At 48.4% G+C, this 25,233-nt stretch overlaps 1 protein-coding gene across 5 annotated transcripts in view; it reads right to left on the reverse strand.

The window, feature by feature from the left end:
- Positions 1 to 25,233, reverse strand: part of CCDC62 (coiled-coil domain containing 62) — a 125,083-nt gene that overhangs the window by 23,478 nt on the left and 76,372 nt on the right. For 4 of the 5 annotated variants that reach the window (XR_012725272.1, XM_075323033.1, XM_075323065.1 and 1 more), the window contains exons 9-12: positions 22,378 to 22,466; positions 17,996 to 18,140; positions 8,499 to 8,615; positions 7,745 to 7,827 (exon numbers count right to left, since the gene is read on the reverse strand). Coding sequence is in view for 4 of the 5 variants with exons in the window: in XM_075323033.1 (XP_075179148.1) it covers positions 7,747 to 7,827; positions 8,499 to 8,615; positions 17,996 to 18,140; positions 22,378 to 22,466 (432 nt within the window). In the remaining variant the exon portion in view is untranslated. The remainder of the gene's footprint in view (positions 1 to 7,744; positions 7,828 to 8,498; positions 8,616 to 17,995; positions 18,141 to 22,377; positions 22,467 to 25,233) is intronic. The other variant, XM_075323055.1, reaches the window with a different exon arrangement.

Here is a 25,233-nt window from a genome sequence, read left to right on the forward strand (position 1 = left end):
TTGATGATCCACCCGAACTCTGGAGAGTCTCCAGCGCAACGTTCGGCTGTGTTGGCATGTTCCTTAAGAGGGTGCCTTGACAAGTAGATCTCCCAAATACGGGATCACAGAGTGACCTTGAGATTGCAGGACTGGTACTACTGCTGCCATGACCTTAGCGAAGACCCGTGGGGCTATCGCCAGCCGGAAGGCAGAGTTACGAACTGAAGGTGTTCGCGTCTTATAACAAAGCGTAGAAACGCTGGAACTCTGGATCAATCGGCACGTGGGGATAAGCATCCTTGACGTGTATCGATGTTACGAAATTTCCTTGAAACATTGAGGCGATGACGGAGCGGGGGGATTACATCCGGAACCGCCTGGTGTTCACGAGCTGGTTGAGCCGTGTTAGATCCAGAACGGGACGGAAATACTCGTCCTTTCTTGGCACCGCAAATAATTCGGAGTAAAAACCGTGACCTTGTTCCTGAAGAGGAACGGGGGTCACCACTCGTTGTGCCTTTAGAGTGCCCACCGCTTGCAGAAGAGCATCGGCTCGGTCGGGAGGTGGAGAAGTTCTGAAGAATTGAGTTGGAGGACGAGAACTGAACTCTATCCTGTACCCGTGAGACAGAATGTCTCTCACCCAACGGTCTTTGACCTGTGACAGCGAAATATCGCCAAGGCGGGAGAGCCTGCTACCGACCGAGGATGCGGAGAGAGGAGGCCGCAAGTCATGAGGAAGCCTCTTGGAAGCGGGTTTTCAGGCTGTCTTTTTTGGGCGTGACTGAGCCCGCCAAGAAACTGAGCTCCTCTGATCCTTTTGAGTCCTGTTTGGACGAGGAGAAATGGGACCTGCCCGAGCCTTGAAAAGACCGAAAACCCCGACTGTCCCTTGGTATGTTGGGGTTTGTTTTGTCTGGGCTGAGGTAAGGAAGAATCCTTACCCTTGAACTGTTTAATGATTACATCTCACGCACACTAAACAGTCGGTCAGCAGAACAAGGCAAACTGGTTAAGCCCTTTTTTGGAAGCAGAATCTGCCTTCCATTCAGTTAACACCCAGGCCCTGCGTAAAACCACGGAGTTAGCGGACGCCACTGCCGTACGGGTCGTAGAGTCTAGGACAGCATTAATCGCATAAGACGCAAATGCAGACATTTGAGCGGTTAAGGATGACACTTGCGGAACAGATGTACGTGTGACCGTGTCCATCTGTGTAAGACAAGCTGAAGTAGCTTGGAGTGCCTCTACGGCTGCGAATGCTGGAGCTAACAGCGCGCCGATAGCCTCATAGATGGATTTCGACCAGAGATCCCTCTGTCTGTCAGTGGCATCTTTAAGTGCAGCCCCATCTTCCACTGCAACTATGGATCTAGCTGCAAGCTGGAGATTGGAGGATGCCCCTTGGGACACTGGGTCCAGCCATTGCCCACGTCAGGGGGTAGGGATAACGTGTATCCTCAGCCGTTTGGAGAAGCGCTTAACTGGATAAGCGTGGTGTTCCTGGACTGCCTGTGTAAAGTCAGGGTGGTCAAGGAAAGTATTTAATTTACGCTTGGGATACGTGAATGGAATTTCCCCTGCTATGAAGCTGACTCTTCCACCGGAGGAGCTGGGGGAGAAATAACTAACATTCTATTGATGGACGCTGTGAGATTATTGACTATGGCGTCACCATCAGGTGTATCCAGATTGAGAGCGGTCTCAGGATTAGATCTTGAGCAGCTACCTCCGCCACATCACACAGAGAGTCCGCTTGCTGGGACCCTGACTAGTGTGATGAAGTCGAGGGCCGCTCATAGTGAGCCTCTCAGGCTGTCTGGGACTGTCGTCCGTGTCAGAGCCGTCACTCTGGGAAGCACATGACACCCTCGGAGCTCAAAGTTGTTCCCACTGAGGGGGACCATGGATAATGAATGAACAGTGGCCATGGATTTGAGAGACTTGTCTGGACTGCAAGGCTTCTAGTATCATAGCCATAGTCTCAGAAAATCTGTCAGTAAATACTGCAGGCTCCGTCCCCATGTCCTGACGATTAGCAGAGACTCCGTAGTATACAATGGGGGTCTATGTACACTGCCGGCCATATAGCCGTACATGCTGTACCGGCTGCATAGAAAACATGTGCTTCTGCACCTCTGTTTTACACAGACAATATGCTGTTATGTCCTCCGCACAATCAAGGAGGGTATATACAAAAATGCAGCTAAACAGTGCAATGCATAGTGAATAAGCATATATGTATATGTGCACTTCGGCACTAGTGGAGTCAGCCCCACAGGTGCTGCTTAACGCCTGGTCACAGCGGTTGTGTGACTATCCGAATCCCTGCCAGGGATTCCTAAACTTGTCTCTTCTGTCGCTACAGAAAACACTGACAAGAATGGCTGCCGGCGTCCTGTGTAGAGGAGGAAGCCGTGGGCGTGCCTGAGAAAGTGCGGGAATCCGGCTTCACAGTGTACACAGTGAGAGGGGTGGAGTATGCAAAGCATACTCCAGCTCTCAGCGCTGCCGGTTTCACAGTGCACACAGTGAGAGGGGTGGAGTATGCAAAGCATACTCCAGCTCTCAGCGCTGCCGTGCTGTGCAGCGTCACGCCCCTACCCTGACTGGCAGGTCTGTGGGCGGAAACGAAGTGAGACTAGGCCGCGCAAGCCGGGGACTCGAGTGATAAGCGCGGCCGGCATATAAGCCTTGGTCGGCGCGGAAGTCCCCGGCGCACCACAAGTCCCAGCCGCACCCGAAATAAAAATGGCAACGGCGGTTAGCGCGGTAGTCCCCTAATACACTAACACACCCAGCAAGCTGTAGTGTGCGATGGCACTAGTGCGGGCAGCGCCGCCGTCCCTGGCGCACTAACACACCCAGCAATGCTGCCGTGTGTCCGTGCGCGGTCCCCACAGGGACACAGAGTACCTCAACGTAGCAGGGCCATGTCCCTGAGGATACTCCGCTCCATGTCCAGCAGATTCCCAGGAGCTGTGGATGGAGCACGGCCTCAGTGCCTGGAGACCGATATGATCCCACTTCACCCAGAGCCCTGAGGGGATGGGGAAGGAAAGCAGCATGTGGGCTCCAGCCTCCGTACCCACAATGGGTACCTCAACCTTAACAAACACCTCCGACAAAAGTGGGGTGAGAAGGGAGCATGCTGGGGGCCCTAGTATGGGCCCTCTTTTCTTCCATCCGACATAGTCAGCAGCTGCTGCTGACTAAACAGTGGAGCTATGCGTGGATGTCTGACCTCCTTCGCACAAAGCACAAAACTGGTGAGCCAGTGATCCCACTGGGGGTGTATAGCCAGAAGGGGAGGGGCCTTACACTTTTGAGTGTAATACTTTGTGTGGCCTCCGGAGGCAGTAGCTATACACCCAATTGTCTGGGTCTCCCAATGGAGCGACAAAGAAAGGAAGTTGCCTAATAATTAAGCACACCTTATATAGGGTGTTTATGTCATTACACCACACCCCTCCTCATTACAGAGATGCACATCACCTGATTTACTGAAGTGGTAGTTGGCTCTCAAGCCTATACAGCTTGGAGTAGGACAAAATGTATAAAAAGTATCATGTGATCAAAATACTCATTTGCCTAATAATTCTGCCCACAGTGTATATACACACCGATGGTTCGGGTTAGTCAGCGCCTTTATCAAGATTTTTGTCTTGAGTTTGTATGAACTCACATGTACATGTCACCTGCAAGGCAGCAATGCTAGACCGTGGCTGGTATGTCATGTCAGAATTGTACAAGGTCACTGGAGTAATAAATTGAGTCCCGTGACATGGGGAGATGGTGTGGATTTGTGAGGGTAAATAATGAGTGGGTCCTGATGTGGACGGGTGTTAGGAGAGCGGAGGCTAGTCATGCTGTCAAGTCTCCAAAACATCGGTATAGGTGTTCAATGTATGAATTAAGGCGACATTAAAACTAGATTTTTTTTTCTTTTTGCATAAAGCAGCGTGCTGAAGTGATTCTTTGTACTATATGATTTTTACTTCTGACCACCTGTAGTCATAGATAGCCACATTCTGATACCATGGTCAAATCTACAACAGATTTGTTAAGGGCACATTCTCCCCACAGGCAGGTGCTGTGCCAGAGAAGGGGGCAACGGGGCGTAGGCAGCGCAAATTGCCAAAGGTTGGCCTGACTTAAATTTTTGCTTACAGGACATGCAAGCAAGATACAAGACCAGCAAAGAATGGGTGGATGGTCATGTGCGTTTCTCTTGGGGTAAAGATAAAGTTAAAGAGGACCTATTAAACAAAAATTACATTTAATTAAATAAAAAAGTACTTATGTTGGTTTGTTTACTTTATTTAGCTATATACTGACTAATTTGATAGTATCAATCTAAAACCTAATTTTTATATGACTAAAATTTCCTAGGAGCATACTACCATCTTGTGGATGGCAAGGTTTCTAATCAATCATCACACTGAAAAGAATGAATGGCTGTGGAGCTTGTGTAAAGAGACACTGATAAGGTGAGAGTAAAGGCCCCGTCACACTAAGCAACATCGCTAGCAACATCGCTGCTAACGAACAACATTTGTGACGTTGCTAGCGATGTTGCTGTGTGTGACATCCAGCAACAACCTGGCACCTGCTGTGAGGTCGTTGGTTGTTGCTAAATGTCCTGGGCCATTTTTTAGTTGTTGCTGTCCCGCTGTAAAGCGCAGATCGCTGTGTGTGACAGCGAGACAGCAACAACTAAATGTGCAGGCAACAGGAGCCGGCTTCTGCGGAGACTGGTAACCACAGTAAACATCGGGTAACCAAGAAGCCCTGTCCTTGGTTACCCGATATTTACCTTTGTTACCAGCCTCCGCCGCTCTCACTGTCAGTGCCGGCTCCTGCTCTGTGCACATGTAGCTGCAGGACACATCGGGTTAATTAACCCGATGTGTGCTGTAGCTAGGAGAGCAGGGAACCAGCGCTAAGCGGTGTGCGCTGCTCCCTGCTCTGTGCACATTTAGCTGCAGCACACATCGGGTAATTAATCCGATGTGTGCTGTAACTAGGAGAGCAGGGAGCCAGCGCTCAGTGTGCGCTGCTCCCTGTTCTCTGCATGTGTAGCTCCGTGCGCTGGTAACCAAGGTAAATATCGGCAGGCAGCATCTTCCACGCGGCGCTGCTGGCTGGGGGCTGGTCACTGGTTGCTGGTGAGCTCACAAGCAACTCGTGTAGCCACGCTCCAGCGATCCCTGCCAGGTCAGGTTGCTGGTGGGATCGCTGGAGCGTCGCAGTGTGACATCTCACCAGCAACCTCCTAGCAACTTACCAGCGATCCCTATCGTTGTTGGGATCGCTGGTAAGTTGCTTAGTGTGACTGGACCTTAAAGGCCCAGTCACACTAAACAACTTACCAGCGATCCCAACAACGATACAACATGATAGGGATCGCTGGTAAGTTGCTAGGAGGTCGCTGGTGAGATGTCACACTAAGCGACGCTCCAGCGATCCCACCAGCAACCTGACCTGGCAGGGATCGCTGGAGCGTCGCTACACGTGGAAGCATGCTGCGCTTGGTAACTAAAGGTAAATATCGGGTAACCAACCCGATATTTACCTTGGTTACCAGCGCACACCGCTTAGCGCTGGCTCCCTGCACACCTAGCCACAGTAAACATCGGGTTAATTACCCGATGTGTACTCTGCTACGTGTGCAGGCAGCAGGAGCCGGCTTCTGTGGACGCTGGTAACCACGGTAAACAGCGGGTAACCAAAAGCCCTTACCTTGGTTACCCGATATTTACCTTCGTTAGCAGCATCCGCCGCTCTCAGCTGTCAGTGCCGGCTCCTGCTCCCTGCACTCCTAGCCACAGTACACATCGGGTTAATTACCTGATGTGTAGTCTGGCTATGTGTGCAAGGAGCAGGAGCCGGCACTGACAGCTGAGAGCGGCGGATGCTGCTAACGAAGGTAAATATCGGGTAACCAAGGTAAGGGCTTCTTGGTTACCCGCTGTTTACCGTTGTTACCAGCGTCCGCAGAAGCCGGCTCCCTGCTGCCTGCACATTCAGTTGTTGCTCTGTCGCTGTGACACACAGCGATGTGTGCTTCACAGCAGGAGAGCAACAACTAAAAAATGGCCCAGGACATTCAGCAACAACCAACGACCTCACAGCAGGGGCCAGGTTGTTGCTGGATGTCACACTAAGCAACATCGCTAGCAAGTTTTGCCTCAGCAGCGATGTTACTAGCGATGTTGCTTAGTGTGACGGTACCTTAACCCTCCTACTAGCGCTGACATTGGTCATTATCACTCGCTGTTTAGTGCGGACATTAACGTATACTAACTAATGTGAGCACTGATGGGGAAGTTATTTATTAAAGTCAATAAGTATCTTAGGGCAGACAGTCTAGCCGTCCTAGAGTAAAAGTGTGTGGAGCCGAGGTGTCCTGGTGACAGTATCCATGGAATCCTTAGGAGACCCTGCGGGAGACTGCAAAACGGGGTGGGAGGGGGCGCGGGGACACTACATAGCGGGAGCATTGCCCAAGCGAGCGTCTAATTGGCGAAAGAGAGAGGGGGCATGGCTTGCCGTCTCAACTAGGCTTCAACTGAAGCCAGCAACTGAATTTCAGTCCCACACCATAGAATGTGGGAGAGGATTGAAAGAACAGTGGAGCTATAAGGCAGGAGAAAAAGAAAAAGTCTAAAGACCATCAAGATCAATGCCTTAACGTCGACCACGTTAGAAGGAAAGGTCCTGCCGTCCAAACGAGAGAGGATACAGACTGACCCCTGGCAGAACTGTGCTCTCTTGTTTTTAGGTCGGGAAAACAGAGCAGCCCATCCCCCTCTGTTAACCTGAGGAGACAAGATAAAATTAGGAAAAAAATAAAATAAAAATACACCATAGGTAGAAACCGGTCTGAGCCCAAGTAACATTATGATAAGCTAAAAAGCTTAGTTGCCAGTAAGCAGGTGTAGTTGACTTTTTTTGTTAGATTATAATTCTCAGTGTCAGCAGCATACATTACTGGTCTTCTGTGTTCCCCAATGAACGGCCCAAGAAATAAAACATTTAATAAATGTGGTGCAAGGCATGCATACCAGTTTTTTGGTGCAAATGGTGTTAGAAGTCTGGCATATTTAGTTTACCAAATTTCCCAGAATATGTCTCTCAACTGCTGCAACCATATTGTTTGTACAATTCCCATATTGGGCATAGCATCACAGACAGTCATCCATACATTAAGAAGATGACACCGTATGCTCAAAGCAAATGTCCAGAGTCATTAGAGGATAGTAAAAATTAGAAAATGAGTCATGAAGCACAAAGGCAACGTAAGGCGAGGCAGAAAATGTTGATCATTCTAACTCTACTAGAACTTAACTCTAATAGACATTGACACGTTAACAAATTTAACAACTAGAATAAAATATCTAAAGTCAGCCATACACATTAGTTGGCTGTCAGACGATCGTTTAGCCGACAGTCATCGCAGCTGACTCTCCCATACACAGGAACATGTCGGCCAGAGGCTTGTCTCCCAGTGAACAATGCCATCGGCAGTCCAAAATCAGACGTGCGATTGACTTGTCTCCTGCCCATCAGTTGGCCGGTTCTCTGATACAGATAAGATCGCTAGCCAAACCAGTCGATATCCGTGGGTTCAATCAATATTAGTCTAATGTATGGGGAATTTAAGCCTAACACACAATCTGAAGGGGGAAAAAAAGGAATGATTCCTTCAATAATCATAAGCCATCTTCTGACATCAGTCTGCTATGATTTATAAGGCTACCATCAACTGTCCAAAGTCTCCGGTTTCTCTTCGGTGCTCTCAGTTTTGGAAGGAATGCAGTATAAGGAGCTTTCTCTTGTATGCTGTAAAAAGATAATGAATGAGAAGCATTATACTGTAACTTTATTAGATTATTTTTTTTTTTGTTTTTTAAACAAAGATATCTAGAAAAACATCTAAAGTGCCTTAGTAATGCCCTCTAATGGTTAAAGGGGTATTTGATCCAAGAAGAAAAGTGTCTCTCTGTGATTGCAGACTGCCAAATCGTAACAGTGTGCACTGTACACACTGTCATGATTCCCCTATATTCACTGTGCTAGTGACTGCATGTATGCGATTTGGATTCAATTCTCTTATACTGGAAGATACCGAATGAGATTACTTGGCAATGACCACAAGTATGCAGATCACATGCAAGTGATCTTGTGACCACATACAAGTGATCTTGTGACCACTCACTAGTATGGGAAATACAGGGGATTCATGACAGTGTGCATATTGCAGTGTCACAATTTATCATTCTGTGGTCACAAAGGACTGCAAACATTTTTTTTTCTTAGACAGTAAAAACCCTGTTAAAATAATGACTATCCATTAATTTCTCATTGCCAGCAAGACTTTAAAAACTGGATTATTGGGAGAGACCGAGCAGAGTTGCAATATTGAAAACTTTCCGAGCAAATTGACACTAGCAATTTTTGTAGGGACTTTTCTGTAATTTTAAAGAGCAGTATTATTGTCCATAGTTACATACCAGTTTAGTAGAGCTTCCATGTGGGTCAGTGAGTAACAAGCCAAATTCAAGATCTGCAACCATCTGACGAGACTTTGCCAATAGGTTCTGCAACTTAGTAGTTGGGGAATACATCTGCTATATGAATAGAAAGAAATAGAATTAAGATCTTTTTAACCACTTGTTATGTCCTTGACACTTTTGCCTTTTTTTGCTAGGTCACGCTAGTATTTTAGGACTATAGAGTTGTGTGACATATTCCAATAGCTGTTCTTAAGATACGCTGCTAAGTACGGCACTTAGCATAGAAAAAAAGAAGGGAATTTTGTTTACTTACCGTAAATTCCTTTTCTTCTAGCTCCTATTGGGAGACCCAGACAATTGGGTGTATAGCTTCTGCCTCCGGAGGCCACACAAAGTATTACACTTTAAAAAGTGTAACCCCTCCCCTCTGCCTATACACCCTCCCGTGCATCACGGGCCCATCAGTTTTGGTGCCAAAGCAGGAAGGAGGAGACTTATAAATTGGTCTAAGGTAAATTCAATCCGAAGGATGTTAGGAGAACTGAAACCATGAACCAAAAGAACAATTCAACATGAACAACATGTGTACACAAAAGAACAACCAGCCCGAAGGGCACAGGGGCGGGTGCTGGGTCTCCCAATAGGAGCTACAAGAAAAGGAATTTACGGTAAGTAAACAAAATTCCCTTCTTCTTTGTCGCTCCATTGGGAGACCCAGACAATTGGGACGTCCAAAAGCAGTCCCTGGGTGGGTAAAAGAATACCTCGATAAAAGAGCCGAAAAACGGCCCCTTCTTAAAGGTTGGCAACCGCCGCCTGAAGGACTCGCCTACCTAGGCTGGCATCTGCCGAAGCATAGGCATGCACCTGATAGTGTTTCGTGAAAGTGTGCAGACTCGACCAGGTAGCCGCCTGACACACCTGCTGAGCCGTAGCCTGGTGCCGCAATGCCCAGGACGCACCCACGGCTCTGGTAGAATGGGCTTTCAGCCCTGAAGGAATCGGAAGCCCAGACGAACGGTAGGCTTCAAGAATCGGTTCCTTGATCCACCGAGCCAAGGTTGACTTGGAAGCCTGCGACCCCTTACGCTGGCCAGCGACCAGGACAAAGAGCGCATCAGAACGGCGCAGGGGCGCCGTGCGAGAAATGTAGAGCCTGAGTGCTCTCACGAGATCTAACAAGTGCAAATCCTTTCACATTGGTGAACTGGATGAGGGCAAAAAGAAGGTAAGGAGATATCCTGATTGAGATGAAAAGGGGATACCACCTTAGGGAGAAATTCCGGGACCGGACGCAGAACCACCTTATCCTGGTGAAACACCAGGAAGGGGGCTTTGCATGACAGCGCTGCTAGCTCAGACACTCTCCGAAGTGATGTGACTGCCACTAGGAAGGCCACCTTCTGCGAAAGGCGTGAGAGAGAGACATCCCGCATCGGCTCGAAAGGTGGTTTCTGAAGAGCCGTTAGCACCCTGTTAAGATCCCAGGGTTCCAGCGGACGCTTGTAAGGTGGGACTATGTGGCAAACCCCCTGCAGGAACGTGCGGACCTGCTGAAGCCTGGCTAGACGCTTTTGAAAAAACACGGAAAGCGCCGATACTTGTCCCTTGAGAGAGCCGAGAGACAAACCCTTGTCCATTCCGGATTGAAGGAAAGAAAGAAAAGTGGGCAAGGCAAACGGCCAGGGAGTAAAACCCTGATCAGAGCACCAGGATAAGAAGATCCTCCAAGTCCTGTGGTAGATCTTGGCGAACGTTGGTTTCCTGGCCTGTCTCATAGTGGCAATGACATCTTGAGATAACCCTGAGGACGCTAGGAGCCAGGACTCAATGGCCACACAGTCAGGTTGAGGGCCGCAGAATTCAGATGGAAAAATGGCCCTTGAGACAGCAAGTCTGGTCGGTCTGGGAGTGCCCACGGTTGACCCACCGTGAGGTGCCACAGATCCGGGTACCACGACCTCCTCGGCCAGTCTGGAGCGATGAGGATGGCGCGGCGGCAGTCGGACCTGATCTTGCGTAACACTCTGGGCAGGAGTGCCAGAGGAGGAAATACATAAGGCAGTCGAAACTGCGACCAATCCTGAACTAATGCGTCCGCCGCCAGAGCTCTGTGATCTTGAGACCGTGCCATGAATGCCGGGACTTTGTTGTTGTGCCGAGACGCCATTAGGTCGACGTCCGGCGTTCCCCATCGGCAACAGATCTCTTGAAACACGTCCGGGTGAAGAGACCATTCCCCTGCGTCCATGCCCTGGCGACTGAGAAAGTCTGCTTCCCAGTTTTCTACGCCCGGGATGTGAACTGCGGAGATGGTGGAAGCTGTGGCTTCCGCCCACAGCAGAATCCGCCGAACTTCTTGGAAGGCTTGACGACTGCGTGTGCCGCCCTGGTGGTTGATGTACGCAACCGCCGTGGCGTTGTCCGGCTGTATTCGGATCTGCCTGCCCTCCAGCCACCGCTGGAACGCCTTTAGGGCTAGATACACTGCCCTTATCTCCAGAACATTGATCTGAAGGGAGGACTCTGTCGGAGTCCAGGTTCCCTGAGCCCTGTGGTGGAGGAAGACCGCTCCCCACCCTGACAGACTCGCGTCCGTCGTGACCACAGCCCAGGATGGGGGCAGGAAGGATTTTCCCTTCGACAAAGAAGTGGGAAGAAGCCACCACTGAAGAGAGGTTTTGGCTGCCCGTGAAAGGGAGACGTTCCTGTCTAGGCACGTCGACCTCCTGTCCCATTTGCGGAGAATGTCCCATTGAAGTGGACGCAGATGAAACTGCGCAAAGGGAACTGCCTCCATTGCTGCCACCATCTTCCCTAGGAAGTGCATGAGGCGCCTCAAGGGGTGTGACTGGGCTCGAAGGAGAGAGTGCACCCCTGTCTGTAGTGAACGCTGTTTGTCCAGCGGTAGCTTCACTATCGCTGAGAGAGTATGAAACTCCATCCCGAGGTAAGTCAGCGATTGGGTCGGTGTCAATTTTGACTTTGGGAAATTGATGATCCACCCGAACCTCTGGAGAGTCTCCAGAGCAATGGTCAGGCTGTGTTGGCATGCCACCCGGGAGGGTGCCTTGACTAGAAGATCGTCTAAGTAAGGGATCACCGAGTGGCCCTGAGAGTGTAGGACCACCACTACTGCTGCCATGACCTTGGTGAAGACCCGTGGGGCTGTCGCCAGGCCGAAAGGCAGTGCTACGAACTGAAGGTGTTCGTCTTTGATGGCAAAACGCAGGAAGCGTTGATGCTCTGGTGCAATCGGCACATGAAGATAAGCATCCCTGATGTCGATTGACGCTAGGAAGTCTCCTTGGGACATCGAGGCGATGACAGAGCGGAGAGATTCCATCCAGAACCGTCTGGTTCTCACGTGTCTGTTGAGCAGTTTGAGGTCCAGAACGGGACGGAATGATCCGTCCTTTTTTGGCACCACGAACAAGTTGGAGTAAAAACCGCGACCCCATTCTTGAAGGGGAACGGGGATCACCACTCCTTCTGCCTTCAGAGTGTTCACCGCCTGAAAAAGTGCATCGGCTCGCTCGGGGGGCGGAGATGTTCTGAAGAAACGAGTCGGAGGACGAGAACTGAGCTCTATCCTGTAACCGTGAGACAGAATGTCTCTCACCCATCGGTCTTGGACATGTGGCCACCAGGCGTCGCAAAAGCGGGAGAGCCTGCCACCGACCGAGGATGCGGTTTGGGGAGGCCGAAAGTCATGAGGAGGCCGCCTTGGGGGCGGTTCCTCCGGCGGTCTTTTTAGGACGTGACTTAGACCGCCATGCAGAAGAGTTCCTCTGGCCCTTCTCTGACCTGTTGGACGTGGAGGAATGGGACCTGGCTGAGGGCCGAAAGGACTGAAACCTCGGTTGTATCTTTCGCTGCTGAGGTCTGTTTGGTTTGGACTGGGGTAAGGACGAGTCCTTTCCCTTGGATTGTTTAATAATTTCGTCCAATTGCTCGCCAAACAAACGGTCGCCAGAAAATGGCAAACCGGTTAAGAACTTCTTGGAAGCAGAGTCTGCCTTCCATTCGCGTAGCCACATGGCCCTGCGGACTGCCACCGAATTGGCGGATGCTACCGCTGTACGGCTCGCAGAGTCCAGGACGGCGTTCATGGCGTAGGACGAAAAAGCCGACGCCTGAGAAGTCAAAGACACAACCTGCGGAGTAGAGGTACGTGTGACCGCATTAATCTCAGACAGACAAGCTGAGATAGCTTGGAGTGCCCACACGGCTGCGAATGCCGGAGCAAAAGACGCGCCTATGGCTTCATAGATGGATTTCATCAGGAGCTCTATTTGCCTGTCAGTGGCATCCTTGAGCGATGAACCATCTGCCACTGATACTACAGATCTAGCCGCCATTCTAGAGACTGGAGGATCCACCTTGGGACACTGAGCCCAACCCTTAACTACGTCAGGGGGGAAGGGGTAATGTGTGTCATTAAGGCGCTTAGTAAAGCGCTTGTCCGGAAATGCTCGGTGCTTCTGGACAGCATCTCTGAAGTTAGAGTGATCGAAAAACGCACTCCGTGTACGTTTGGGAAACCTAAACTGGTGTTTCTCCTGCTGTGAAGCAGACTCCTCTATAGGTGGAGTCGGAGGAGAAAGTTCTAGTACCTGGTTGATGGACGCTATAAGGTCATTTACTATGGCGTCCCCTTCAGGTGTATCAAGATTGAGAGCAACGTCAGGGTCAGAGCCCTGAGCTGCGACCTCCGCTTCATCCTCCAGAGAGTCCTCATGCTGAGACCCTGAGCAGCGTGATAAAGTCGAGGAAGGTTCCCAGCGAGCCCGCTTAGCCGGTCTGGGACTGCGGTCCGTGTCGGAGTCCTCACCGTGGGACCTAGGTGTCACCCCAGGAGCACTTTGCTGCGCCGACCGAGGGGGGCCTGGGGGCGATGAACTTACAGTGCCCTGGGCCTGTGTTACCGGTCTGGACTGCAAGGCTTCTAGTATCTTAGCAGACCATCTGTCCATAGACTGAGCCATGGATTGTGAAAGCGACTCAGAGAGTTTCTCAGCCAAAACTGCAAACTCTGTCCCTGCCACCTGGACAGTGGAAGCCGGTGGTTCTACCTGAGCCGAGGGTCCCACCAGTGCCTGAGGCTCCGGCTGAGTGAGTGCCACAGGGGCCGAGCATTGCACACAATGTGGGTAGGTGGAACCTGCAGGTAACATAGCCGCACAAGAGGTACAGGTTGCAAAATAAGCCTGTGCCTTGGCACCCTTGCTCTTTGCGGACGACATGCTGTTGTCTCCTCTTAGAGTAATCAGTGAGGGTATATAGCCAAAGGCAAATAATGCGGCCGAACAGAGAAAATGTATAATATATATATATATACTTCGGCACCCAAGGGGGCCAGCACCTGGTAACCGGTGCGGCTTACCGACCGCCCAAAGCGGTTGTGTGTCCACCAGATTCCCTGCCTGGGCCTCCCAGCGCTGCAGAGCTCGTTCTGAATTCCTCCACCGGCAGAAGTGATTATAACAATGGCTGCCAGCGTTCTCAGAGGAGGAGGGAGCCGTGGGCGTGACTAATAAAGTGCGGGAATCTGGTGCCCCACAGTGCTCAGTGAGGGGGGAGGAGGATACCTAAGTATGCTCCAGCCCTCACTGCCGACGTCCAGTCGAGCGTCCCGCCCTTACCCCTGACTGGCAGGCCCGGGGGCGGGAGTTATGGTACTAGGCCGCAGAAGCCGGGGACTAAATTTAATAACGCGGCCGGCAAACAGGCGCGGTCGGCGCGGTAGTCCCGGCGTCACAAAAAAACACAGCAGCCGCTGCAGCGTCTGTTACACAGGCGCTCCATGCGCCGTCCCCAAGGGGACACAGAGTACCTCTTAGAAGCAGGGCCTGTCCCTGATGATACCCAGTCTCCTGTCCGTCAGATTCCCCCAGGGGCTGCGGAGGGAGCCCGGTCCCAGTGCATGGTGACCGGTTAGGATCCCACTTCTCCCAGAGCCTCTAAGGGATGGGGAAGGAAAACGGCATGTGGCTCCAGCCTTTGTACCCGCAATGGGTACCTCAACCTTAACAGCACCGCCGACATTAGTGGGGTGAGAAGGGAGCATGCCGGGGGCCCTGTGGGGGCCCTCTTTTCTTCCATCCGATAAAATCAGCAGCTGCTGCTGACTAAAATGTGGAGCTTGCGTGAATGTGTGCCTCCTTCAACACAAAGCATAAAACTGATGGGCCCGTGATGCACGGGAGGGTGTATAGGCAGAGGGGAGGGGTTACACTTTTTAAAGTGTAATACTTTGTGTGGCCTCCGGAGGCAGAAGCTATACACCCAATTGTCTGGGTCTCCCAATGGAGCGACAAAGAAAAGCACTGCTCTGAATCATGTTTCTTAGAACATCTGTGCGATAATCTAGGATAGGGATTTCTTGTGGCAGCATCACATTAAATTACGTGCTTCTGACATTACACATTAACAGCTAGAGAGTCCAAAATCACAGACAGATAATATTACCAATTTATGATAACTGTTCAATGGCCCTCAATGTCTAATGCACTGAGCAGATGGGATTGAAACAAGCTTAATCCTTTATTCCTCCAGGATATAAGTGAAACCAAAGGTGTTTGAAAGGTATTTAGCTTAGAGACTATCCAAGATAGTTGAGGCACTGGTCTCCAGTTGAATTTGCAGTAGAAACCATAGCCCTGATTCATCAAGACTGGCATTTTGCATGCCTTGCAATGAAAGGTGCACTGGCGTAAGATGGGCATGCCCCTTATTATGGCACATCTTACAAGAATTGTTATTCCAGCCAGATGCTGGCCTATATTTCTGGGGTAATTTAGGTCACCTTTGTGGTGCAAGTCATGTGGAATTTGAAGGGGTCGCCCCGCCATGCCCCAGATCCTCCCAGTTTGGCAGAGCTGTCAGACTGGAGTAAAAAATAGTTGCACAGTTTTTGTGCAGTAATTTTATGATATTCAACGAGTTGTACACTTGTAAACTGGCTATGACCACTAGCAACTAACTGTCACTATATGCATGGTCATAGCCATGGATACCAAAGGTCCTTCAATGCCCTGAACATGAGATAAGCGGCTGTGAATCAGAAGAACTATACTACATTTATAATTAGAGGTAAAAGCTAATATTATTATTACACCTGCTATATATTAGGATAGGATATTGGAGATGGGAATACCCCCTTAGCTAAACAGGCTGAAATCTAAATGGCATGGGCTAATAGGGCAGCGAGGGGGATTCCCACCACACTCGACACATGCCATGCTCATCAAATCATACATACCCCATGGTCACACACCAATCAAGCAAGCAATCATTGCCTGTGTGCTTCGATACCTAGCAGACTACAAACTACTACTTAACCAGTCTTAAGTGAAAGTATTTGCTTATCCTGTTAAGGTTGCGTTAACACTCTGTGCTTTTACAGCATTTTTTTGTATGTTTTTGGTGCAGTTTTGTCACAAAACTGCAAGAAAATCCTTATACCAGCAAAGTCAATGAGAAACCTGAAGTGTAGTGCATGTTAGGTTGTTTTTCTTTGAAGATGTGGTGCAGAAAATAATCTGCAGCATGTCACATCTTTCTCAGTTTTTCACCTTGAGAGCAATGAAAAACGTATGCAAAAAACATGGCTAAAAAGCAACAAAAAAAAAAAAAAAAAAAAAAAAGATGCAGAAATGGTGCTGAAATTTCTGCAACCAAATACTCAACATGCGCACATAGTCCAACACTACATAAAAGCTGTGTTTACTGTATATGAATAATATTTAGATTTACTTTGTACAAAATCTGAAAAGCAAACTACCGTATTTTTCGGACTATAAGACGCACCCTGGTTTTAGAGGAGGAAAATAGGAAAATAAAATTTTAAGCAAAAAATGTGGTCATGACACACTGTTATGGGGCGAGGGTGTGCTGCCTACACTGTTATGGGGGTAATGTCCCCAAATTCTCTACTAAGGTGCCGCATCCTGGTAATGATCCTCCTGCCTTGTATATACAGTATATGTCCCTCATCCTGGTATAGCCCGTCATCCTGGCCGCATCTTGCTATATACTGGCATATGGCCGCATCCTGCTATATACTGGCATATGGCCGCATCCTGCTATATACTGGCATATGGCCGCATCCTGCTATATACCCCCATCCTACTCATAATATATCCCCATCCTGGCATATGGCCGCATCCTGCTATATAACCCATCATGGCATATGCCCGCATCCTGCTCAGATGACCCCACCCTGCTCAGATGACCCCACCCTGCTCAGATGACCCCACCCTGCTCAGATGACCCCACCCTGCTCAGATGACCCCATCCTGCTCATAATATACCCCCATCCTGGTGTATGGTCGCATCCTGTGGCACATAAAAAAAATAAAATGTTCATACTCACCTCACCTCACTCCCTGCAGCATCGCTCGTCCTCCAGTCTGTGTCAGCGCCGCTGAGTGGAGCCGTCCCCGTGCTGCATCGCGATCATCTCCCGTGTCTGTGCCGGGCCGGCGGCTGCGTGTGGACACGTGCGCACAGCGATGACGTCATTGCTGAGCGCGCCGCTAGTCTCCACCCAGCCGACGGCACAGACACAAGAGATGATCGCGATGCAGCACGAGGACTGCTCCACTCAGCGGCGCTGCCGCTGACACAGACGGGAGGACGAGCGATGCTGCAGGGGAACAGTGAGCACTGATTCACTGCTCCCCCGCGCTGATGATGATGCGCGGGGGGGCAGTGAATACAGCTGCACATGATCACTCCAGGCTGTAGTTGCCAGGGGTGATCATGCCGGCTGGCAGTTAATTATGCGTGCATCCCCCGCCCATCAGCCAGCCCACCTGTCAGTGCCTGCTTCAGCGCTGAGGGATGATGGGCGGGGGATGGGCATGCATATTAAATGAGCGGGTCCACGTGGTCATGGCAGGCTGCTACAGCCTGCTTGTGCCCCCGATGACCCGCTCCACCGCAGCACCCTCATTCCCTGCAGCCACATTCAGACCATAAGACGCACCCCCCACTTTCCCCCAACATTTGGAGGGAAAAAAGTGCGTCTTATGGTCCGAAAAATACGGTAATTGAAAAATGTAATAAATGTATATCTAGTATAACTCAGAGATTTTATTGCGTGTGACCATATCAAGAGCCTGTTTATCAACCACGTCAGTAAACAATAACTTAAAGAGCAGATAAATGATATCAGTAAGATAATAAATACGTCATTAACTGGCAACATACATAACATCAGGACTACAACAGTCTTGCACATACCCCCTCGAAATCTTGAGCGCATCTAATGTACATTGGGAGCTGTTCAATTTCCTCCAGCTTTCTCGGCTACGGGATCAAGGAGTTTTAGAAAGTGGATATAAAAGCCACTCAATTCTAATGTTTTCTACCTGAGAGGACAAGCAACATGGGGCAAACACAAAGACCCCACTCCATAGTGCATGGCCAGCTGAGGATTACAAAGCGCAATAATTCAGTTTTAGTTTTTGTTAGGTGAAGGCACTGACCTGGTGTCTGAGAGCGTCTGCACTTTTCAAGGTTGACTGCATTAAAGGCATATTCAGGTCCTCTATGCATAAAGGTGGACTCTGGTGGTCTGCTACTAATACATCATTTTCACCAGAATCCAAAATGATATCTGATGCACCACAGCTAGAATAGAAAGGTGATACATGATGTGATGTATGAATGTGTAGCACCTACTGTTCATTACAAATTTCAGAAAGTAACGTGAAAAGAAAGTTAACTTGAGAGGTCAACGGAACGATTTTGTCATCAAGTCACACAATTTTGGGAAGCAAAACTGCTACCAAACTATTTGCAAATCACTATGTTAAAGACATGATAAATGCACTGATAACATTTAAAGGGAACCAGTCAGTCCCTTATTCCCTCTAACCCAGCAGCATTCATATATGTATGCCAAAGTTCCCTCCCTAACCAGGTCTGTATAATGCTATTCACTAAAATCAATGCTTAAAAAAAGCATTTAGAAAGTGCGCTGTCCCTATGTCCCTAAGCCTGTGACTAGTTGAAGGGGCGTTGTTTCCCTAGACTAGTCGGCCCTCTTTCTATGTTAACTCACTAGTGTGGGCGTGAAAACATGATTTCCATGAGCCGACGTCATCACAGCTCCTGGAAATCTTGCGTATGCACGCAACTTATTTCTGCATCATCAGTGGGCCTCAGAAGCATGGTGTACGTGTCCCGGCTTCAGTGAGGCGCACTGCACATGATCGGAAATGCAGAAGCCATTCTTCCAATCATTCACAGTGCATCTCTCTGAAGCTGGGATGCGTACACCCGGCTTCAGAGGCTCAATGTGAGTGAACATAGCTGCACGCATGCCCGAGATTTCCAGGAGCTGGTGGGGGTGCTGGCTCGTGGAAGTTATGTTATCACACCCACAGGGGCGTGATGCTATGGAAAAAGGACCAACTAGTCTGGGACAACAATGCCACATTGACTAGTCAAAATCCTAATTAGCATAGGGAAAACGGACCTTATAAATGTTCTTTTTTTAAATTAAATTAAGTAAATAACATTACACGGGGCGATTTAGGGAAGGAATTTAGTTATACAGCTGGCAATGCTGCTGCATTGGAGGGCAGAGGGGACCTTACAGGTTTCCTTTAAAGAGGGCCTTTCACAAAAATGTTCATGTTGAAGTGGACACACAATATAATGGATGATGCAGAGCAGATGAAACTTTTTTTAATTTTGTCTTTGTTGTGGAGATATTAGCAAAGTATTTGGCACTTAAACAGTTAAGAAAAAATAAGTCCAGTGGGCATTTACAGTGAGATTTCACTGGGGGGGGGAGTTACTTCTTCCTGACACTGACCAATCATAAGCGGGCAGCAACAGGGAGAAAAGAAACACACAATACGGTAGCAGTGACAAAGTCTACTATTCCCACTGCAGTGCTGACATTCTGGAGCACAGCAGACCTGAGGGTGATTAACTAACAACTTTCAGCGTTCAACTCTGGCAGTCTCATTAGGGTGCATGCCCACGATTAGTGTTTGCAGTGTTTTGGACAGAGCATGCTTCAGCTGCGTCCAAAACACTGCGCTGTACAGTACAAGCACAGTGGATGGGATTTCTAGAAATCCCGTGCCCACTGTGCTTGTTTTTTCCACAGCAAACACTGACCTGCGGTGCCTCTCTCCAGACCACAGCATGTCAAATGTTTGCTGTGGATTCACATGTGTCGTCCGTAGGGAAAACACTGCAGCGCACTGATCCCTGACAGTGGGTACAATCAGCTGCGGTCTCCCACAGAGGAGACTCGCGGATCCTCAGGTCAGGAGCCGCTGTGTCCAGGATGCAGTGAGTTCTGATCGTGGGCACATACCCTAACAAACACTTTCAGAGACTCAATGTCTGCAATACTGAATATCAGAGATGAAAGCTGAACGCTGTCACTCAATCACACTCGGTTCTGCTGTGCCCAAGCACGTCGTCATCCTACAGAGGGAGAGCAAAATGTACAGTACGTCAATGCAATAGTGGGTGTTGTGTATTACTTTCCCCAGTGCATTGCTGCCGGTTTATGATTGTTCAACGTTAAAAAGAGATAGAAATACACACCCCCAGTGAAATCTATGGTAAAACCCACTTGGATTAAAACAAAAATTAACTGTTTAAGTGCCAAATACTTTAACTGCTAATATCTCTGGAACAGAGAGGCGAAATAAAAACAAACTAACCACAAAAAAACGCTTATTCGGCTCTGCAGTCACAATTATATCGTGTCCAGTTGAAGATGAAATATTTGATGGCAGATCCTTTTTAACCCTTTCCGAACATATGACATACCTGTACGTTAAGAACGGGAAGGAGTTCCTGCAATCTGACATGCATTTACGTCATAGGAATCTCAGGTCTCTGTAGCTCCTCATTTGTTTTTCCCCTCCCCCACATTAGCGATCGCTGTGATTGGCTGGTCAATTCAGAACAGCTAAAAACAGCAATTTCAATGCTTCGTCAAATAAAAGTGTCTGAAATGGCTATGACTGGTGATACAACACCCTACGCTCACCGATCAGCTGTAATTTGGTATGGCAGTGCGTGGCTCCATTCAAAAAGTAGCAGCCACTACAGCTTGTTGCCAGCCACTGTAGCACAGTTGCTATTTCTGTACCAAGGATATGTTGTAGTAGTAGCTGGCAACACAATAATTGGAGTTGTGTTTAGTACCTATGTTCAGAGTGTTTATATCCGGCCTCAGCTACTCCATATTACAGCTCATCGATGGAGATGCTAAGTATCCGGACCTCAGCAATCTGCTATTGATGACCCATTGTATGAATAGATAATTAACTTTGTTATGATTCAGTGACCGAGGAGGATCAGAAAAAGGGCAAAAACTCGGAAACCCAAAAAATAACCAGAGTGGCTGGAACCTTAACAGACTGCAGACCTAATACTGACACACAACTAGAAGTAGCCGTGGGGCATGCCTACGATGACCTAGTCGCCTCGACACAGCCGAAGAACTAAATGTTCTTACAGAGAGAAATATTGAAAAGCTAATCTGCCTCGGAGCAGTCCCCAAAGATATAGATAGCCCCCCACATGTAAAGACTACGGTGATATAGGAAAACACAATACGTAGCTAGAGAACAGATTCAGCAAAGATGAGGCCTAAACTATCTGCAGAGGAAAGGACAGGAAAGAGCACTGACTGCAGCCGTAAAAACCCTACTAAATTCCAGCACGCCTGATATGGAAAAATACTGAGCCTACACAGGCTATCCCCCGCAAAAGTCAGTACTCTGGTGTTACTGGGATCCAAGAAAAACACCCATGTATAGGAGGGTCTGTACCAAGCATGACAAAACACAATACATTGCAGAACATGGAGCAAGGTACACAGAAACTCCCAGCAAGGAAAAATTCAACTCCACCAAAGAACTCCACAAAGGCAAAATACAAGAAAGTGGAAACCATAAGCAGAGGTACAAAGACCAACTTATCTGAGAGGAGTTCTGGTAGACACAGAGAAAAGGGCTGGCTTCAGAATGTCCTTAGCATACAGAAGATACATGGAGCACCGGCAAGGAACAGGAGCAAACTACTCAGTTATATAGGCCCAATCCGAAAAGGCCCGATTGCCAATCCTCCTCAGCTGTCTGGTTCCCATTTAGCAAGTCAACTGCACTACCAGCACTAACCACAAGAGGGAGCCCCAAACTGGAATTAATTCAATTGTATTTACAACATAACTTATATGGTTAAACAACACTTAAAAAGTGTAACTGTCGTTTTAATTTTTGTTCCATAAACCAATAATACACATGAAAATAAGCAACTTTACAATATATTTTATAAGACAACCTTGTTTTTTTCTCTGCCAAAATTGATCAGTCATTATCACACTTCTCAATTCTGAGGTAAAATCTGTATTCAGTGAAAACTTTCCAATTCCTGAGATAGGAGATGGCAGCTGTTACTGATGAGAGTCTATGATGATAGGAGAAGGCAAAGGGAGGAGCTAGAGACAGAGCTCCGCCCCTCCTCCCTCTAGCTCCTCCCATCATAGAATCTCATCAGCACCAGCTGCCATCTCCTCAGTAATGGGAAAGTCTTCACCGAATACATTGAGAATTTGAGAAGTTTGATAATGACTGATCAATTCTGGCAGAGAAAGAAGCAAATTTGTCTAATAAGATATATTACAAGGCGGCTTATGTTCATGTGTACTATTGGTTTATGACATAAAATGAAAACGGCGGTTACTCTTTAAAGGATGTTTTACAACTGGGGTTATAAATGGAATGGAATAATTTCTAAAACAAATATATATTAATATTCTACTTTACTAAGAGGTACATATGCTACTGTACATTCTGTCTTCGCGCTCTCATCTGGGTGCGGGATTTACCTGACATCCACTTGCTTATTTGCTTTGTCACAGGAACTCTCCAACGTTAAGTGAAGAAATTGAAGGTCGAGCTGCTGCTTCATGTATATCTGTTGAGGGGGCAATAAGTGACACACTAAACAGTACAGCTTTCTTGCCCACACTGCTGACACCGAGCATAAGCCTATGCATCCTATACACAAAATACGTTCGCTTTATTTATTTCTCTAATAGGAGAACCACAGTATCAATACATAATTATTTTTTTTTTTAATTTTACACAAGGCCCAGAATGCGTAACTTACCTTATCAGTTCTACACCATTTCTGCTCAGTCACCAACTAGTCAACTTTCTGCAGCAGCAATTAAAGGGTTATTCCCATCTCCAAGATCCTATCCCAATATGTAATAGGTGTAATAATAATACATTACTACATATTGGGATAGGAACTTTGAGATGGGAATACCTCTAAGTTCTGATCATTAATCAGCTGCCCAAAACTCCAATAGATGTGGCCATTAGGCCTCTTTCACACGTCAGCGTAAAACACACGTGCTTCACAGTCCGTGGTGAAGGTAGGTAGGTGTGTGTGTGTGTGTGTGTGTGTGTGTGTGTGTGTGTGTGTGTGTGTGTGTGTGTCTCATGTGTGTGTGTGTTCTACGTGTGCTGTCCCTATGCTTTCTGTGTGACATCCGGATAGCACACGAACAGCATGAGCTGGTATACTTTCCTGTCCCCAGTGCTGCTGTTACTTCCAAGTCCGCGGTGAGTGCAGTGAATATGCAATGAGCATAATGAGTGGCCCGGAAACAAGAGAAGACAGAGACAGCAGCACAGGAGATAGGCAAGTCTAAAAATTCTTTATTTTTATGGCACCTGTGTTTTCTCCGATATGTGTCACAAAGATGTCACACAAATCACATCAGTTTGCGGTCTGTGTAACACCCGTGCTGCCGGAGAAAAACTGACATGTCGCCGTGTGGAGCACTTGTGCGCAAACCCATTGAATTTAATGGGTCTACATGTGTTCGTGTCTCCGGTACGTTTGAAAACAGACGTCACACGTACCGGAAACACGGACATGTGAAAGAGGCCTAAGGCTATGTGCGCACGTAGCGTTCTGTCCCTGCAGAAATTTCTGCAGCAATTTGAACAGCACACGTGCGCTTCAAATCGCTGCAGAAAAGTCCGTAATGAAAAAAAAAGCCGATTTCATGTGCTCTGAGTGCAGCCCCTCCCATAGACAGTGCGGGGACTGCATGCAGAGCGCAGGAAAGAAGTGACATGTCACTTCTTAGAACGCGCGCTTCGGGCAGCAGCCGAAGCGCTGCGCTCTAATACGCCACGTGCGCACGGCTCCTGCATAATCTTCATAGATTATGCTGGGGACGCAGGACGCATGCAGTTACAATGCGGTGCAGATCGCAGCGTAACTGCATGCAAATACGCAACGTGCACACATAGCCTTAGAAAGCATGTCCTGTCTTTTAATCTGTACTTCTCTTAACTGGTTGGCATAGTGGGATCATTCAGTCCACTGTATGCAAGCATGTGGAACTTCAGGCATTTTTTTTTATATTGATTGTCACAAACTGTTAAAATACCAAAACATTTTCTTAATGATAAAAACGTATGGCAGAATGCTTAAAGGGAATTTGTCAGTGAGTTTTGCTACCTCATGTGAGAGCAGCATGATGTAGGCAAAGAGATTCTGAATCAAACGTTGTATCACTTAGATTACTGAGTGCCGCTGTTCTGACACAGTGAAAGGTATTATTTTTAACATGTAGCAGAGCTCTGGGAGCTGCCCCAACCCCCCCCATGGCTTTCAGTGCACATTTCCATAGACAGAAGCTGCTAATCAAAGAGGGGGCTAAATGAAGGGTGTCGCGTTTTTTTTATTTTTGTATTAATAATAGTGATTATTAAATCAAGTATTTTTTATACAAAATTAAAATCATTGCTTATTTAGTTTTTATTAAATTCTAATATTACTGAAGGCACTGGGGGCTGCCATCTTGGATTTGGTGTTTGTAACGACAGTTACTCACCTCCTTTATGGCAGCCCCCTGGGCTGTCCAGATCACAGCAGAGGGAGGAGATCAGCGCCATCATTGTGGAGCTCACAGCCATGCCGTTTGCTCCACTTTACCCGTCAACCGCCGGGATGTGTACGTACGGGGCACCGAGCCGCCTCCCCTCCCATCCCCCCGCTGTTACCATTTCCAATGACACACCCTCCCCCCGCTCTACCCAGCCCCGCTCTCCCCCTGCCGCTGCCGGCATGCATGCAGCAGAGCTGTGTGTGCGTGTGCATGCAGAGCATGTGAGTACCGGTGCCCCTCCCCCCACCACCGCCGCTGTTACCGTCTCCAATGCTCCAATGACACCCCCTCCACTCTCCTTGCTGCAGCTGCTGCGGTCGTGCATGCAGAGCAGTGTGTGATTACTGGCGCCCCTCCCCCGCTGCTGCTACTACAGTCTCCAATGACACCCTAATCCTAACCTGTGTGTGAAACTGTCTGCTGAGCCATGTATCTAATACTCTCCTGTGTGATACTGTCTGCTGAGCCATGTCTCTAATCCTCTCCTGTGTGGTACTGTCTGCTGAGCCGTGCATCTAATCCTGTCCTGCGCGATACTGTCTGCTGAGCTGTGTATCTAATCCTCTGTGTGATACTGTCTGCTGAGCTGTGTATCTAATCCTGTGTGATACCGTCTGCTGAGCCATGTATCTAATCCTATCCTGTGTGATACTGTCTGCTGAGCTGTATCTAACCCTATCCTGCGTGATACTGTCTGCTGAGCTGTATCTAACCCTATCCTGCGTGATACTGTCTGCTGAGCTGTGTATCTAATCCTATCCTGTGTGATAC

This window comes from Anomaloglossus baeobatrachus, chromosome 1 (assembly GCF_048569485.1).
Source record: "Anomaloglossus baeobatrachus isolate aAnoBae1 chromosome 1, aAnoBae1.hap1, whole genome shotgun sequence".
Taxonomy (NCBI): domain Eukaryota; kingdom Metazoa; phylum Chordata; class Amphibia; order Anura; family Aromobatidae; genus Anomaloglossus; species Anomaloglossus baeobatrachus.